Source organism: Taudactylus pleione, unplaced genomic scaffold, assembly GCF_031769625.1.
Source record: "Taudactylus pleione unplaced genomic scaffold, aTauple2 ptg000117l, whole genome shotgun sequence".
Classification (NCBI taxonomy): domain Eukaryota; kingdom Metazoa; phylum Chordata; class Amphibia; order Anura; family Myobatrachidae; genus Taudactylus; species Taudactylus pleione.
In genome coordinates, this window is record NW_028284519.1 from 22,293,056 (window position 1) to 22,308,306 (window position 15,251).

The 15,251-nt window shown below is 47.2% G+C and overlaps 1 protein-coding gene across 2 annotated transcripts in view; it reads left to right on the forward strand.

The window, feature by feature from the left end:
• Positions 1–15,251, forward strand: part of HSF4 (heat shock transcription factor 4) — a 96,130-nt gene that overhangs the window by 41,853 nt on the left and 39,026 nt on the right. For both annotated transcript variants that reach the window (XM_088471987.1, XM_088471988.1), the window contains exon 5: positions 6,004–6,079. In XM_088471987.1, coding sequence (XP_088328113.1) covers positions 6,004–6,079 — 76 coding nt within the window. The remainder of the gene's footprint in view (positions 1–6,003; positions 6,080–15,251) is intronic.

The following is a 15,251-nucleotide window of genomic DNA, read 5'->3' on the forward strand; positions in this document are numbered from 1 at the left end:
TTTCGGGCACATGCATATGGTCTTCTTGGCGCACTGGGTGTCACAAACCCCAGTGACGCCACTGACCAGGAGTGTGTTTAAAATTTTAGATTTTCAAATAATTTGTGAGACTTGGTAATGCTAGGGAATCACGCCTAGGTATGTTAGGGAACACATCTGGATTAGACGTTTAGGAAGAAAATCGATAATCATTAATAAATCAGTGATTCTCGCCATATTAAAAAAAGATATGGGACTAAATGTAATAGACGGCGAGCCAGGGCCGCTGCAGGAATACATGCAAGTATGCCCGTATTTTTAAAGCAGCAAGCATCGTAAAGGCTAAACCAGCTTGGTTTAGCTTTTAACATGCTTGCTGCTTTAAAAATACGGGTAAACTTGCATGTATTCCCACAGCTGCGCCAGCTTGCACTCTGGGCTTGATTCAGACCCACTCGCTAGATGCGTACGCTCGCTCCCAGCGTATGCAAATCTGGCACACAGCCAGCAAGGCAGGCGATCGCACGGCAAGGCATAAGCACACCCACTATGTCTTGGCGTGCGATCACTTTATGTATGCAGACGCCCACTTATGCACGTCATCTCCAGGAAGTGTATGTAATCATCGGTACATCGGGTACAATCTGAAGTGAACGCAGCGCTTGTGGTTGACTATACACTACCGCAAGCACTGCGAGCACTTCAGAGTGAAATCCCACCAAGTGACGTGTACTATGACGCTGCCTGTTAATTATGCACGCCTCTGAAACGACGTTGAAGTTCTCAAGCACGCCTGCGTTCGCACCTCCACTCCCCCGTTAGTAGTGGCCTGTCCCTGTTACCACCCACAAACGGCCTCTCCTGTCACTCACTCTGCAGAGCTGTCTATGTGAAGCGAGAGAACGCATCCCGATCTCTCACACTGGTTCGCGCCTGCACATTGCAATGTGTACGCATGCGCTGATGAGCGACTATCGGCCAGCTACGAACGTTCGCATCCTACTGTCTGAAGCAGGCCCTCTATTACATTTAGCCCAAGTCCGCTTTCATTTATAAAAAGATTAAATAAATATGGTGCGACTTAAAGTATATGTAAAGATTAAAAAAAAATTTGCTTCCTGATGATGTGATTATGATCACTTAACTCAGGTGCAAGAAATGCAGAATTGATCACATCTACTGATCTACACTTACTGTGCGACTTAAGATGCTGGACTTGGTGCAACAGGATTTTCTCACATCTGTATGGGGGGGACTGCACACCCTAATTCTAAACATAATAAAAGATAAGAGATGCTACCATGTTGAGACTTGTAGTTCCACACACAGAAAAGAGAAAATGCAGGTGCACCCCCCAAATACTAAACAGTGGCAATCAGAATAATTATAATAAACTCTGCAATATAACAGAGTAAATGAGGTGCTTAGCATAATTTTGGCCAACAATATGAGCCCACCCAGCACGTCCATGGGTCCACATCATCAGGTTGGTCCCTAACACTAAGGGCCCTATTCATCATTACTTAATTTTTTGTAGAAGTAGGTGAAAATTAAAATTTTCACCTGCAATTGTAAAAATTAAGTTATTGGGCCATTCATCAAGATGGTAAAGCAGCAGATATCACAGATATCTCCTATGTACCTTCCTCTGGTGGAATGGCCCGCTGTCCCCATACACTAGTATCACAGATATCTCCTACGTACCTTTCTCTGGCGGAATGGCCCACTGTCCCCATACACTAGTATCACAGATCTCCTGCTTACCTTCCTCTGGCAGAATGGCCCGCTGTCCCCATACACTAGTATTACAGATATCACCTGCTTACCTTCCTCTGGCGCAATGGCCCGCTGTCCCCATACACTAGTATCACAGATATCTCCTACTTACCTTCCTCTGGCGGAATGGCCTGCTGTCCCCATCACTAGTATCACAGATATCTCCTACTTACCTTCCTCTGGTGGAATGGCCCGCTGTCCCCATACACTAGTATCACAGATATCTCCTACGTACCTTTCTCTGGCGGAATGGCCCACTGTCCCCATACACTAGTATCACAGATCTCCTGCTTACCTTCCTCTGGCAGAATGGCCCGCTGTCCCCATACACTAGTATCACAGATATCACCTGCTTACCTTCCTCTGGCGCAATGGCCCGCTGTCCCCATACACTAGTATCACAGATATCTCCTACTTACCTTCCTCTGGCGGAATGGCCTGCTGTCCCCATCACTAGTATCACAGATATCTCCTACTTACCTTCCTCTGGCAGAATGGCCCGCTGTCCCCATACACTAGTATCACAGATATTTCCTACTTACCTTCCTCTGGCAGAATGGCCCGCTGTCCCCATACACTAGTATCACAGATATCTCCTACTTACCTTCCTCTGGCGGAATGGCCCGTTGTCCCCATACACTAGTATCACAGATATCCCCTGCTTACCTTCCTCTGGTGGAATGGCTCGCTGTCCCCATACACTAGTATCACAGATATCCCCTGCTTACCTTCCTCTGGTAGAATGGCCCGCTGTCCCCATACACTAGTATCACAGATATCCCCTGCTTACCTTCCTCTGGCGCAATGGCCCGCTGTCCCCATACACTAGTATCACAGATATCTCCTACTTACCTTCCTCTGGCGGAATGGCCCGCTGTCCCCATCACTAGTATCACAGATATCTCCTACTTACCTTCCTCTGGCAGAATGGCCCGCTGTCCCCATACACTAGTATCACAGATATCCCCTGCTTACCTTCCTCTGGTAGAATGGCCCGCTGTCCCCATACACTAGTATCACAGATATCCCCTGCTTACCTTCCTCTGGTAGAATGGCCAGCTGTCTCCATACACTAGTATCACAGATATCTCCTACTTACCTTCCTCTGGCGGAATGGCCCGCTGTCCCTATACACTAGTATCACAGATATCTCCTACTTACCTTCTTCTGGCGGAATGGCCCCCTTTCCCCATACACTAGTATCACAGATATCTCCTGCTTACCTTACCTTTTTGGAGCTTGATTGCAGTAGCATTCGCCATCTTCAGATGGTGTTTGCTACCACTTTCCGCTCCTTTGGGAAGGAGTCCTCGGTCGCAAAGAGGGATCCCTCCGCCCCTGTCCGGCTCCTTCCGCAGGATGTCGGGGCACTTGTGCGCATGCATGACCTGTAGGTCATACATGCACATTGCTCTTGCGAGCAGTGAAAAGATTCACTGGAGCAGTGAAGCCGCTCGCTGGGACGGCTGATTTTTGGATCAGCTGTCTCAGCGCCGGAGCAATTATGAATTGCTCCGGCATCTGCGGCGAGTCAGTGTGTTAATTATTGGGGTCCGTTCAGATCTCGATAATTAACATCATGAAGAGGCTCCTAAAGCTGGATACACACTAGACCAGGGGTGGGCAATAAGTGGCCCTCCAGCTGTTGTTGAACTACAAATACCAGCATGCATTGCAAAATTTTTAGCATGGTCAAATAGTTTAACTGGCAGGGCATGCTGGGATGTGTAGTTTTACAACATCTGGGGGGGCCGCTTATTGCCCACCCCTACACTAGATGATATGTTGTTGGATCTGGCGGATTGGAGCGACATATCGGGCACATTATCTAGTGTGGACCCGCTATGCTGCTGACTATGCACACTCCCTCGCGTCAAGCAGGGCCGACGGACAATATTGTTAGCGCGGGCCATGCTGCCGTTCCCCCGCCATCGCTGCCAGCATTTGTAAATGTGTATGCACTTTCTTTCCGATGTCGGCACTTCCCCCGGTAATCGTCACTAACGAGATCACATACATTAGACATTGTCTAGTGTGTACCGGCCTTGAGGTTAAGTCTGGGGCGGGGAACCCCTAGGCCAGCACAAAGCACCGCCCCAAGACAGCACACTAGTGAGAGTTAAATTAGTAAGAAGCAGCAGTTATGTGTTGAGATTGTTAGAAAGGTAACAATTAAAGTGTAATAAAAAACAAAAATGTGTTAACACCTTTTTGTATTTTTATTACACTTTAATTATTGTTAATAACTTTTATTTTTTATTACACTATAATTATTACCTCTCATCTATGTAATAATCTCAACACATAGCTGCTGCTTCTTACTAATTTAAAATCAAAACCTCTCACTACTAGTGTGATGCTGGGATGTCGTTGAAATGGCGACCATCGGCATGCCAGGTGATGAAATCCCATCGCTGGAATCCCGAACCGGGGACAAGACACCTGCGTAAGAATCCTGACAGGAGGGGAGATGCCAATGCTGGGATGACGACGTTGGGATCCCGACAGCCGGCATGCCGTAGGTAATTACAGCGGGAGCCCTTAGGTCTTAGCTGCGGGGTGGATGGGGGGAGGGTTAGGTTTAGGAACCCCGGGGGGTTTAGGGTTTACGGGAGGGGGGAGGTTTAGGGTTAGGCTACGTACAGGGGTGGTTTGGGTTAGGCACCAAGGGGCATGGCTGGCAACAGAAATCTCAGCGCCCTGTACACTGATGTCTCTGGGGGCCGCACCTTCTCACCACCACCCCCAATCCCGTACATACCTCCCCTGCATGTGTGATATGTGAAGCATGATGTTAACTGAAAGGTATGCCGTCCTTTAAATAAAGTAAAAATACACTATGACTTACCACACTGTCACTGATGATGCAGACTGTATTTCTTGTCTGCCGTCTCTACCATGGTGTTCTTGATGACAGTGCTGTGGATATCTCAAGGGTATCAGTGATGGTGTCTGCAGCTAGCCATCCTCAGTCCTAAGCCCCTCATCACCTTCCTCAAATTCAGCCTCTCATCACTATCCTCACCCCAAAAGCTACTCATAGCCTTCCTCAGCCTCAGACCCTCATCAACATCCTCAGACCTCAGCACCTTCATCAGACCACCATCACCTTCCACAGCCTCATCACCTTCTTTAGCCCCCCAACAACCTTCACCTTCCCCAGCCCTTAGTTACATGACTCCTATCACCTTCCCCAGCCCTTAGTCCCATGACTCCCATCACCTTCCCCAGCCCTTAGTCCCATGTCTCCCATCACCTTTCCCAGCCCTTAGTCCCATGACTCCCATCACCTTCCCCAGCCCTCAGCCCCTTTTACCTTCTTCAGCCCCCCAACCTCCTTTACTTTCTTCAGCCCTAAACCCCTGCCTCCTTCCCCTCTCCACCACAGCCTACCTGACCTGCGGGGATGATTCTCTGTACTTGCATAAGCAAAGTTCACAGTTGGACATAAATGGAGACATTTATGTTTGAAGGCGTATCCTTGCACTTATTATAGGCAGGTGTTAATGTACAGTATGCTAATGGTGATGGCTAGTAACAAACCAGAGGCACACATAAAGTCGAGTTTCGCAATGTGCAGATCTGCATATATGCATGTTTTGCCTGTGTGCACGCTGCTTTTCATCAAAATATACCTAAATTACTTACAATTCTGCAGCCAGCTCTAATTGTGTACTTGGGGTAGTTAGTCATTCATACTGACATGCTATTCCTCTGTGAGCCACTGATGGCACATCATATGCCAAAGTACTTGCACAAACGTTGTGTGATTGTGCATTATTATGCCTGGCATGTAGGCAGAATCCTAAACCACTCACCAGAGATCAGTATTCCTGACCAATAAAAAAGTCAGCCCCGATTGTGCGGAATAGTGATATACTGCACCATAACTTGAACTATATATGGTCTAAGTCACCAGACTTGAAGTATGGTATGCCACATGGTTACTGACAATTCATTGATATGTTTACAAATTATAACTTGTAAAACTGTCAGGGGCTGGGCGGGCATTCTGAGAGGAATAAGTCAGAAACAGCTGGAGGTTGCCAGGTGGTATCAACGTTAACTGATGAACCGAAGTTGGGAATGTTAAGACTTCCCTCATTGTACTGGTTGTGCAGTGTTATATGCTGTATGTACAGATCAGCAGGCCCTGCAGATTCACTTGTTTTCTATTAGCCAGAATCCATTGCCAACATTGAGGCATTGTTGTTGTTTTTAACCCATTCTTTGCTACTTCATTTACAGACAGAATGAGGTTCTTTGGCGAGAGGTCGTCTCTCTAAGACAGAACCACTCACAACAGCAGAAGATCATCAACAAGGTGAGTTCATCCATGGTCCTATCCATGATTTCTAGAGGGGGGTTTCCAAATGCTTGATTTTAGAGTGAGTGTGGCCATGAAGAGGGTAAAATTAGCACTTAACCAGCTGTAATATGCATCTTACAAAGTATATTGTGTGTCATAATTCCAGCATATAGAGGACCAGCAATCACACTAAGCCATTAAATGCGGCAGTAGGGCCATCCTGCCTGAGATGAATGTTTTTATTTAGATGAGGGCACCATTCCAGAGTATTAGAGCAAGTCCGGGAGTCTGGGGGAGAGGCAGAATAACCTAGCACTGCCCTGGATATATATGTACATATTGGGCTCTATAGCAGCACATCCCTAACAGTGAATGTTTTCAAGATCTCCTAGTTGGTGCACAGGTTATTTATTACTGACTGATACATGTTAAAAGATCCACAGGTGGTACTAATGATTTCATTTGTGATACTGAGAAGAGCATTCAGCACTAGTAAAATTCTATTACATTACTATTTCTATTGTGGGCTGGGGAGGGGGGTTTCCAGGCAGATGGAAACCCCCCCTGCGTTTGCCTATGCTATCTCAGACAGAAGCCAGACCTATTCACATCCTTTGCTATATTCTATCTCTGACCATTATCAGTAAAACATAGCAATAGGGAAGCATGTTGACCATGGAATAAACAGATAATCAAGTCTGCCCAATTACTGTCTGGTGTAAGATTAAAGGACCTCTGTTCATATTCATCCTGTAACAGGTTCAATGTCTATGGTGATAAATATATTTTTCATGGTCACGCATACCCTAGGAAGGCATACAGGCCCTGATTCAGAGCCGGTCGCTCTGACAGAGCGCTCGCTCTGAATCAGGGCCGGTCTTTTTTTTTAGAACGGCCTCCTGGCCGCTCGCATAGCTGTGGGTGACCACCCACAGCTATACCGAGCGGCCAGGAACATGGTCGCGATGGTCAAGACCATTCCGACCATCGGGCTTGCGATGAGACCCTTGTGGTAGGGTCTCGTTTCCGCAAGCCCCAGAGAGATTTTGGCTCTAACAGAGCCGAAATCTCTCCCACTGACAACACTCGTGATGTCAGTGGGGCCAGCGCCAAACGGAGGCGTTCACATAGGAACGCACTTCCATTTGGGCAGCCACTCCCCCGGCCCGCCCACCAAAGGGTGCGTGCTGTCACTCAACATCGACAGCATGCCCCCTTTGGTACGAGACCCGGAGCGACGGATTGCCCGTCGCTATCCAGGTCTCGCGCATGCGCACGACGGAAATGCGCACGATGGAGCCGGCTCCGTCGTGCGCATGCGCTCTGGGCCACCATCGACCCAGTTGCGAGCGCTCAGCGCTTGCGACCGGGTCTGAATCAGGCCCACAGTCCATACTCTAGTTTAAACAGTGTTTAGTTTATAAATACCACTTTAAAACTGTTTTGCCTCTACTGGGCAGATATAAGAGATTGTTAGTGCACAGTAGGTTCTAGGGTAAAGAATGATGACAGAGGTAGCACTTGTCAGGGGGAATGGGGCTGGAAATCCTGTGTAACTGTCTCTTATTAACAAATTATTTGGAGTGGCAAGATTTTTTTAAGTGACTTTTATGAAGCACCTGCCAGGTGCACTGCAAAACACATCTGCTCAAATTTACTAAGCAGCAGTTTTTCTGGGTTGCTGAAACCCCTGTAAATTGCCAGTAGATTAGGGGGTCTATGTACTAAGCCTTGGCGAGTGATAAAGTGGATGGAGATAAAGTATCAACCATCCACTTTAAGGAGCCTATTCATCATCACTTAATTTTCACAAAAGAAGAGCATGAACATTTTCACCTGCAATTGTAAAAATTAAGTTATTGGGCCATTCATCAAGATGGTAAAGCAGGAGATATCACAGATACCTAATGCCAGATTACCTTCCTTTTGTGCAATAGCCCGCTGTCCCCATACACTAGTATGGGGACAGAATTCATCAAGCTCCAAAAATATAATATTTTCGTAGCTTGACTGCAGGAGCATTCGCCATCTTCAGATGGTATTTGCTACTGCTACCCGCTCCTTCCCTATGGGAAGGAGGTCCGGGCTGCGATGAGGGATCCTTGGGGATCCCTCCGCCCCTGTTCGGCTCCTTCCGCCGGATATCGGGGCGCTTGTGTGCATACCTGACCTGTAGGTCGCGCATGCGCAGTCCCAACACTGCTCCAATAGGAGCAGTGAAAAGATTCACTGCTCCGAAAAGAAACAGTGAAGCGGCTCGCAGGGACAGATGATATCGCATCAGCTGTCACCGCGCCGGAGCAATGGTGAATTGCTCCAGAAGCTGATGTGAGTCAGAATGTTAATTATCAGGGTCCAGTCGAACCCCGATAATTAACATCATGAATAGGCCCCTATATCTCTCCAAGGATTAGTACATAGGGTCTGATTCAGAGCCGGACGCTATTTGCGCTCGCTCGTTTATTTATTTATTTTATTTATTTACAGTTTCTTATATAGCGCAGCATATTCCGTTGCGCTTTACAATTGCTTGTTCATAAAAAGGGGCAGGCTATTTAAATTGACCGTTCGCTCTTTGCGGTCTGTTGACGCCTCCATGTCTGAACGAGCGTACAAAACATGCTGTCCTAATTTTGAAAAAAACGCCCCCTGGCCGTTCGCATCATAAGTCATCTCCGCTATTTATTAGATTAATCGAGTACATCGAAAGGCGAATGAACTGCTCGCTATTCTTGTGGTTGGTTTTTCCTACCGCAATCATGCGAGCAGTTTTGGCTATAAGACACCCAACTGACGTGGTCGATGACGCTGCTTTGTTAATTATGCACACCCACTAAACGCCCATTTTGACCGTTTGGCACGCCTGCGTTCGGATCTCCACTCCCCGTTTTCAAGCACCTTCCCCTGTTACCACCCACAAACGCCTCATCCTGTCACTCAAATTACCAGGCATTCGCTATTTTGCGAGCACACGAATTTCGGCCGCACTTACTGGTTCGCGCATGCGTACTAAAACCCGTACGCATGCGCAGATGTGCAAACATCGCTCAGCGAACGAGCGGCCGCTTACGAGCGGCTCTGAATCAGGCCCATAGACTCCTAAAGCACCAAACCACTGAATTTACTATTCAGTGGTTATCATGTGGTTTTGTAAATCACCGTTGATGTCCATCTGTTTTGCTGCAGTTTTGTGGAACCAAAGGAGAGGAATCACAATACACTTAGGGGTCTATTCATCATCACTTAATTTATACAAAAGCTTTCACATACTTTTGTATAAATTAAGTATAAGGGCCATTCAACAAGTTCCGAAAAAGCAGCCCCCTCCCCCCGATAATCTTCACAGGCTGCTGTTTTACACGGCAACCTGTGAGGATTTACAAGGCAGCCGCTGCAGTCGGCAGAGGGACATATTCAGATCCCTCCCTGCAGAGCTTTGGGATCTGAGAGCTCCGAGGCACCGCAGGGCTGTGTGTGACTCATCTCCTGGCTGCTGGCCGGTTGTGATCCTCCTCCCATTCATTGCAGTGCTCCGGGAAGAAATAAGACAAGTGAAGACAGGTCAGTGGAAGCAGGGAGGGGGAGAGAGGGAGCGGGGCGAGGACACACCGGACACCAGGGAAAGCTAAGGGACACAGCGAGGGGAGGGGGAGGAGCAGGGGCAAGGACAGAGCCAACATCAGATGGGAAAGCTGAGGGACACAGGAGCAGGGGGAGTAGAGAGAACGCGGGGCGGGGATGTTAGACACTGGGGATGAGCAGGGGACGGGGATGTTAGACACGGCAGTGGGAGCCACAGACGCCCGTGGCTGCATGGTGGGTGGGGGGGGGGGGGGCACAGACATCGGCGGCGTCTAGGAAATCCATAGGACATGGCAAGTGTAGAGGGAAAAGTATCACTTTTCCGAAAAGCTGACACCGCAAAAAGAGCAGCTTTTCTGAAGTGATACTTTTGTTAATGAGGCATGATGAATGAGGCATGATGAATGAGGCATGATGAATGCCTCCAAACAGTTTTTTAAACTCGCAGCGAGTTTAAAACATAATTATCACAAGTGATAATTATGTAATGATGAATAGGCCCCTTAAAAGTAGATCATTATTGTTTAATTTAATTAGGAAAGCAATATTATTTATTAAGTATATTACAGGGCCACCCCCTGTTGTTCCTGTAGCATGTACTGTACCTTTTCTGGTTTCTTCTCTATTACAGCAGTTAGTCATCATCTCCCCTCTATGCTTTAATATATGTTAGCAAAGTCTCAGAAATGAAAAATTGCTTGTTTTAGTGTATATGGGGCCTGATTCAGAGCCGCTCGTAAGCGGCCGCTCGTTCACTCCGAGCGATGTTCGCACAACTGCACATGCGTATGGGTTGTAATACGCATGCGCCAACCAGTCATTGTGGTCGGAAATTGTGTGCTCGCAAAATAGCGAATGCCTGCTAATTTGAGTGACAGATTGAGGCGTTTGTGGGTGGTAACAGGGGAAGGTGCTTGAAAACGGGGAGTGGAGATCCGAACGCAGGCGTGCCAAACGGTCAAAACGGGCGTTTTAAGAGTGTGCATAATTAACAAAGCAGCGTCATCGACCACGTCACTTGGTTGTCTTTTAGCCTGAACTGTTCACATGATTGCGGTAGGAAAATGCTACCACAAGCACTGCGAGCAGTTCAGATGCCTTTCGATGTACTCGATTAATCTAATAAATAGCGGAGATGATGTATGATGCGAGCGGCCAGGGGGCGTTTTTTTAAAAATAGCGAGCGCATGTTTCGTTCGGTCGTTCAGACATAGAGGCGTCAACAGACCGCAAAGAGCGAGCGCTCTATTTAAATATCCGGCCCCTTTTTCTGAATGAGCGAGCGCAAATAGCGTCCGGCTCTGAATCAGGCCCATGGTTCCATGTTTTTGTGTTCCTGTATGTATTGTATTGAAGACAGTTTTAAATAACATATTACAGTTACTGGCCAGAAAACCAAGGAGCCAGAGGGCAGCCATTTTCTCTGTCTGACAGTAGAACAAAACAAATACAAACAAGGACATTTTGATGAAACTTTATTCAAACAAACATTGTCGATGATGTGACATCACCAGGCCTGCTTAGAAACACATCAGCTTAAATTATTGTAGTCTCGAATATATATATATTTATATATATATATATACATACATGTGTATATATATATATATATATTATATATGTATATATATATATATATATATATATATATATATATATACAGATATGGGGGATTGGGACTCACCATGTCCTGTCGCCCAAGGCTCCAATGTGTACGCTCTAAACTCACTAACATGTATTTATCGTGTACCCTTGTAAATAATAATGTAGCTTAAGTCCTACAATAAAAACACAGACAACAGTGTTGGCGTTTTAAATCTTTGTCAATTTTATTTTTTGACAAACACTAGATTTTTGACTATAAGTTAAACTAATATTGGTGAAGTCACAAAAAAGAACTTACATGACAATAACAACAAACAGATCAAACAAACACACACACACAAGTTAAGCATTGGTGATCAACTCTACTTTCTGGGTGGTATAGCCCTTTCCTGTCCAGGACAATTGGCTGACGCCTTACTCCACTTTCAAGGAGAGCGCAACCAATAAGCCTCATTATTAGCATAACTAACCAAGTGACGTTCTTTTCCGCAACACCCAACAAACATACAATCAAACAAAAAAAGAGGGAGGGTGGCAAAAACTGGAACAAATAGACAGATTTACATGCAGCTCTCCCTTAAATACCCCTAGGCCACCCCCCATGAAAGTTCATTGGCTGCCTAATACCAGCTAAATTTAAAAGGGCACTAACCAACACCGTATTAAGCTGGCAACACTCGAAACACTCGTGGTTTAATGTCCCTCATGCCTAATTGTCAGCCTTTGGGCTTACTTATGATTGAAAAGGAACTCTGCAATGTGTATTAATTGTAACACAGGGTAAAATAATACTTTATATTTATTAATACAGTATATGTTGTAAATGTAAGGCATTTGCAAATTTTTATTGATTGTCTTTTGTATAAGTATGATGACTTGCTTAGAACTAAAGAGAAATAAAAAAACAAAATTATTGCAGTCTCAGCCTTTGTGATCTGCATCAGATCACATCAGGCAGCTTATTTACTATAAATGCATTTTTTGGCCCATTAATTAACATTTGTTAAAACTTAAAACTGCAATAAAAGACTTAACCGGGCAATTTATTATTTATCACTGAAGTCATGCCGTGACAGCGAGTCTGATAGTTGGCTGCCCTGGTGATAATTGTGCCATACTTGCCAACTCTCCCTGATTGTCAGGGACATACATGCCGACATTTCACTCCCTCCTTCCGGGAGGGAGCTGTCAGGCTTCTCGGCGGGTCGCAGCGAAAAGGGGGCGTGGCCCGGCAATGATGAACATTTTGGGGCGGAGCATGGGGTGTGGCAGCGCGATCGCGTCATCGCGGCTCCGCCCCCTCTTCACAATGCCGTTTTTAAAGGCATTGTGGGGCAGGGGCGTTGCCATGATGACGCGATTCAGCGCGAATCGCGTCATTGGCCCCTCCGCTGCCGGGATTTTTATGGTGAGTGCAGGGGGGGAGCGACGGGTCGCTGGTGCACGGGAGGCTTGCCTGCCTTCCCAGGAGGTCGGGAGCGGCACCCGATTTTCGGGAGGCTCCCGACCAAATCGGGAGGGTAGGCAAGTATGGTCAGGGAGACTCCCTGAAATACCAGCAATTTCCCTGACTCCCTGAAGAGTCTACCAATCTCCCTGATTGCATCTTACCCCCATTATGAAGCTGTTATATATATTAAAAAAATAGAGATATATACATTCAAATGGGATCATTTGTATAATTTCCATGCATTGGCTATAAGGCACAGAGAGCCCGATAGCTACATACATTTGTATGATTGTGTTTTCATTTACAAGTAGATCTTACTAACTGCTTTGGGGCTCATTTACATTTGGATGGATGTAGGTCAGTTTTATGGCATGCCTGTCATAAGTAGCTGTACACGTCCACTTTACCGTCACCTCATAGGTCTCTCTTTCACAATCTCCCTGAAAAGCTTTTTCAAAAGTGGGCAAGTATGAATTGTGCCCCATTTACAGCTACTTCACTGCTTGCTAAGTTTTTCTGAGCCTAATAAATTGGTCTAGACAGCAATCACCTTTAAGAATATTGAGGCCTGCGGTCTGTGGGCCTGATTCAGAGCCGGACGCTATTTGCGCTCGCTCATTCAGAAAAAGGGGCCGGATATTTAAATAGAGCGCTCGCTCTTTGCAGTCTGTTGACGCCTCTATGTCTGAACGAGCTAACAAAACATGCGCTCGCTATTTTTTTTAAAACGCCCCCTGGTCGCTCGCATCCTACGTCATCTCCGTTATTTATTAGATTAATCGAGTACATCGAAAGGCTTATGAATTGCTCGCAGTGCTTGTGGTTGGATTTTCCTACCGCAATCATGCGAGCAGTTCAGGCTAAAAGACAACCAAGTGACGTGGTCGATGACGCTGCTTTGTTAATTATGCACACCCTTAAAACGCCCGTTTTGACCGTTTGGCACGCCTGCGTTCGGATCTCCACACCCCATTTTCAAGCACCTTCCCCTGTTACCACCCACAAACGCCTCATTCTGTCACTCAAATTAGCAGGCATTCGCTATTTTGCGAGCACACAATTCCGACCGCACTGACTGGTTGGCGCATGCGTATTAAAACCCATACGCATGCGCAGTTGTGCGAACATCGCTCGGAGCGAACGAGCGGCCGCTTACGAGCGGCTCTGAATCAGGCACTGTATCACAAACCGCGCCCGGACGAAGTGGGGACTCCGTTACTAACCACTCCGTGTACTTCGCCTCTGTCTCTTTAACGGACCTGCGGCCTCCTGTAGTTCCGAGGTTCATCGTGGAAGTCAGTGTGCTGCATTTCCAGAGGAAGCAAGACCTTCTCTGAAGCGCCGGTGTTCGGCATTCTCCATGTGTGCAGGAGACAGGACGCCGCCATCTTCCCCAGGATCAGCTGATCGGGTCACTACCAATCCAGAACTAACACTAAGGCCCTGATTCAGAGCCGGACGCTCTGACAGAGCGCTCGCTCTGAATCAGGGCCGTCCCTCCTCCTTTTTGGAGCGGCCTCCTAGCCGCTCGCATAGCTGTGGGTGACCACCCACAGCTATAGCGAGCGGCCAAAATGATGGTCGCGATGGTCAAGACCATCGCGACCATTGGGCTTGCGACGAGACCCTTGCGGTAGGGTCTTGCTGCCGCAAGCCCTGGAGAGCTTTTGGCTCTATCAGAGCCAAAAGCACTCCCACTGACATCACTAGTGATGTCAGTGGGGCCGGCCCCAGACGGTAGGCGTTCCCATGGGAACGCCTCCGTCTGGGCAGCCACGCCCCCGGCACGCCCACCAAAGGGGGCGTGCTGTCAATCACCATCGACAGCACTCCCCCTTTGGTGCAAGACCCATAAAGACGGAGCCGCCTCCGTCGTGCGCATGCGCACTTGGGCAACATCGACCCGCTTGTGAGCGCTCGCGAGCGGGTCTGAATTAGGCCCTAAGTCAGCTGACTTCTGCATCCAAACCCCGCTGGTCAGGGGGGATAAAAAGAGCAGCCCAGGAAGTCTCAAGTTGCCAGTACCACTATATTCACAGCCTAGGTGAGTGACGAGGAGACAGCGCTCCTTTGTTTATTCCTCAGAGTGATTCCTGTGCTATTCTCACCTTGCACCTCTGGCTCCATCGGTTCCAGCCGATACCCACAGTCCATGAGTTCCAGTCGATACTCATAGCTCATCGGTCCTCACTGATAACCACAGCTCATCGGTTCACTTCTGTTCTTACCAATAACTACACCTCATCAGTCTTCACCGATAACCATCACTCATCGGTCCTTACCGATAACCATCACTTATCGGTTCTCACCGATAACTACAACTCATCAGTCCTTACCAATAATCATACCTAGGGATGTGCGCCGACCCTCGTGTTTTTGTTTTCGGTTTTGGATCTGTATCTCCTTTGTGTTTTGGATCTGGATCTGGTTTTGTAAAACCTCCCTTGCGTGTATTGGTTCTGGATCTTTTTAAAAAAAATGGTAAAAACAGGTAAAACCACATCATTTGGGCCAGTTTTTGTTCCTAGAGTATTATTAACCTTAATAACA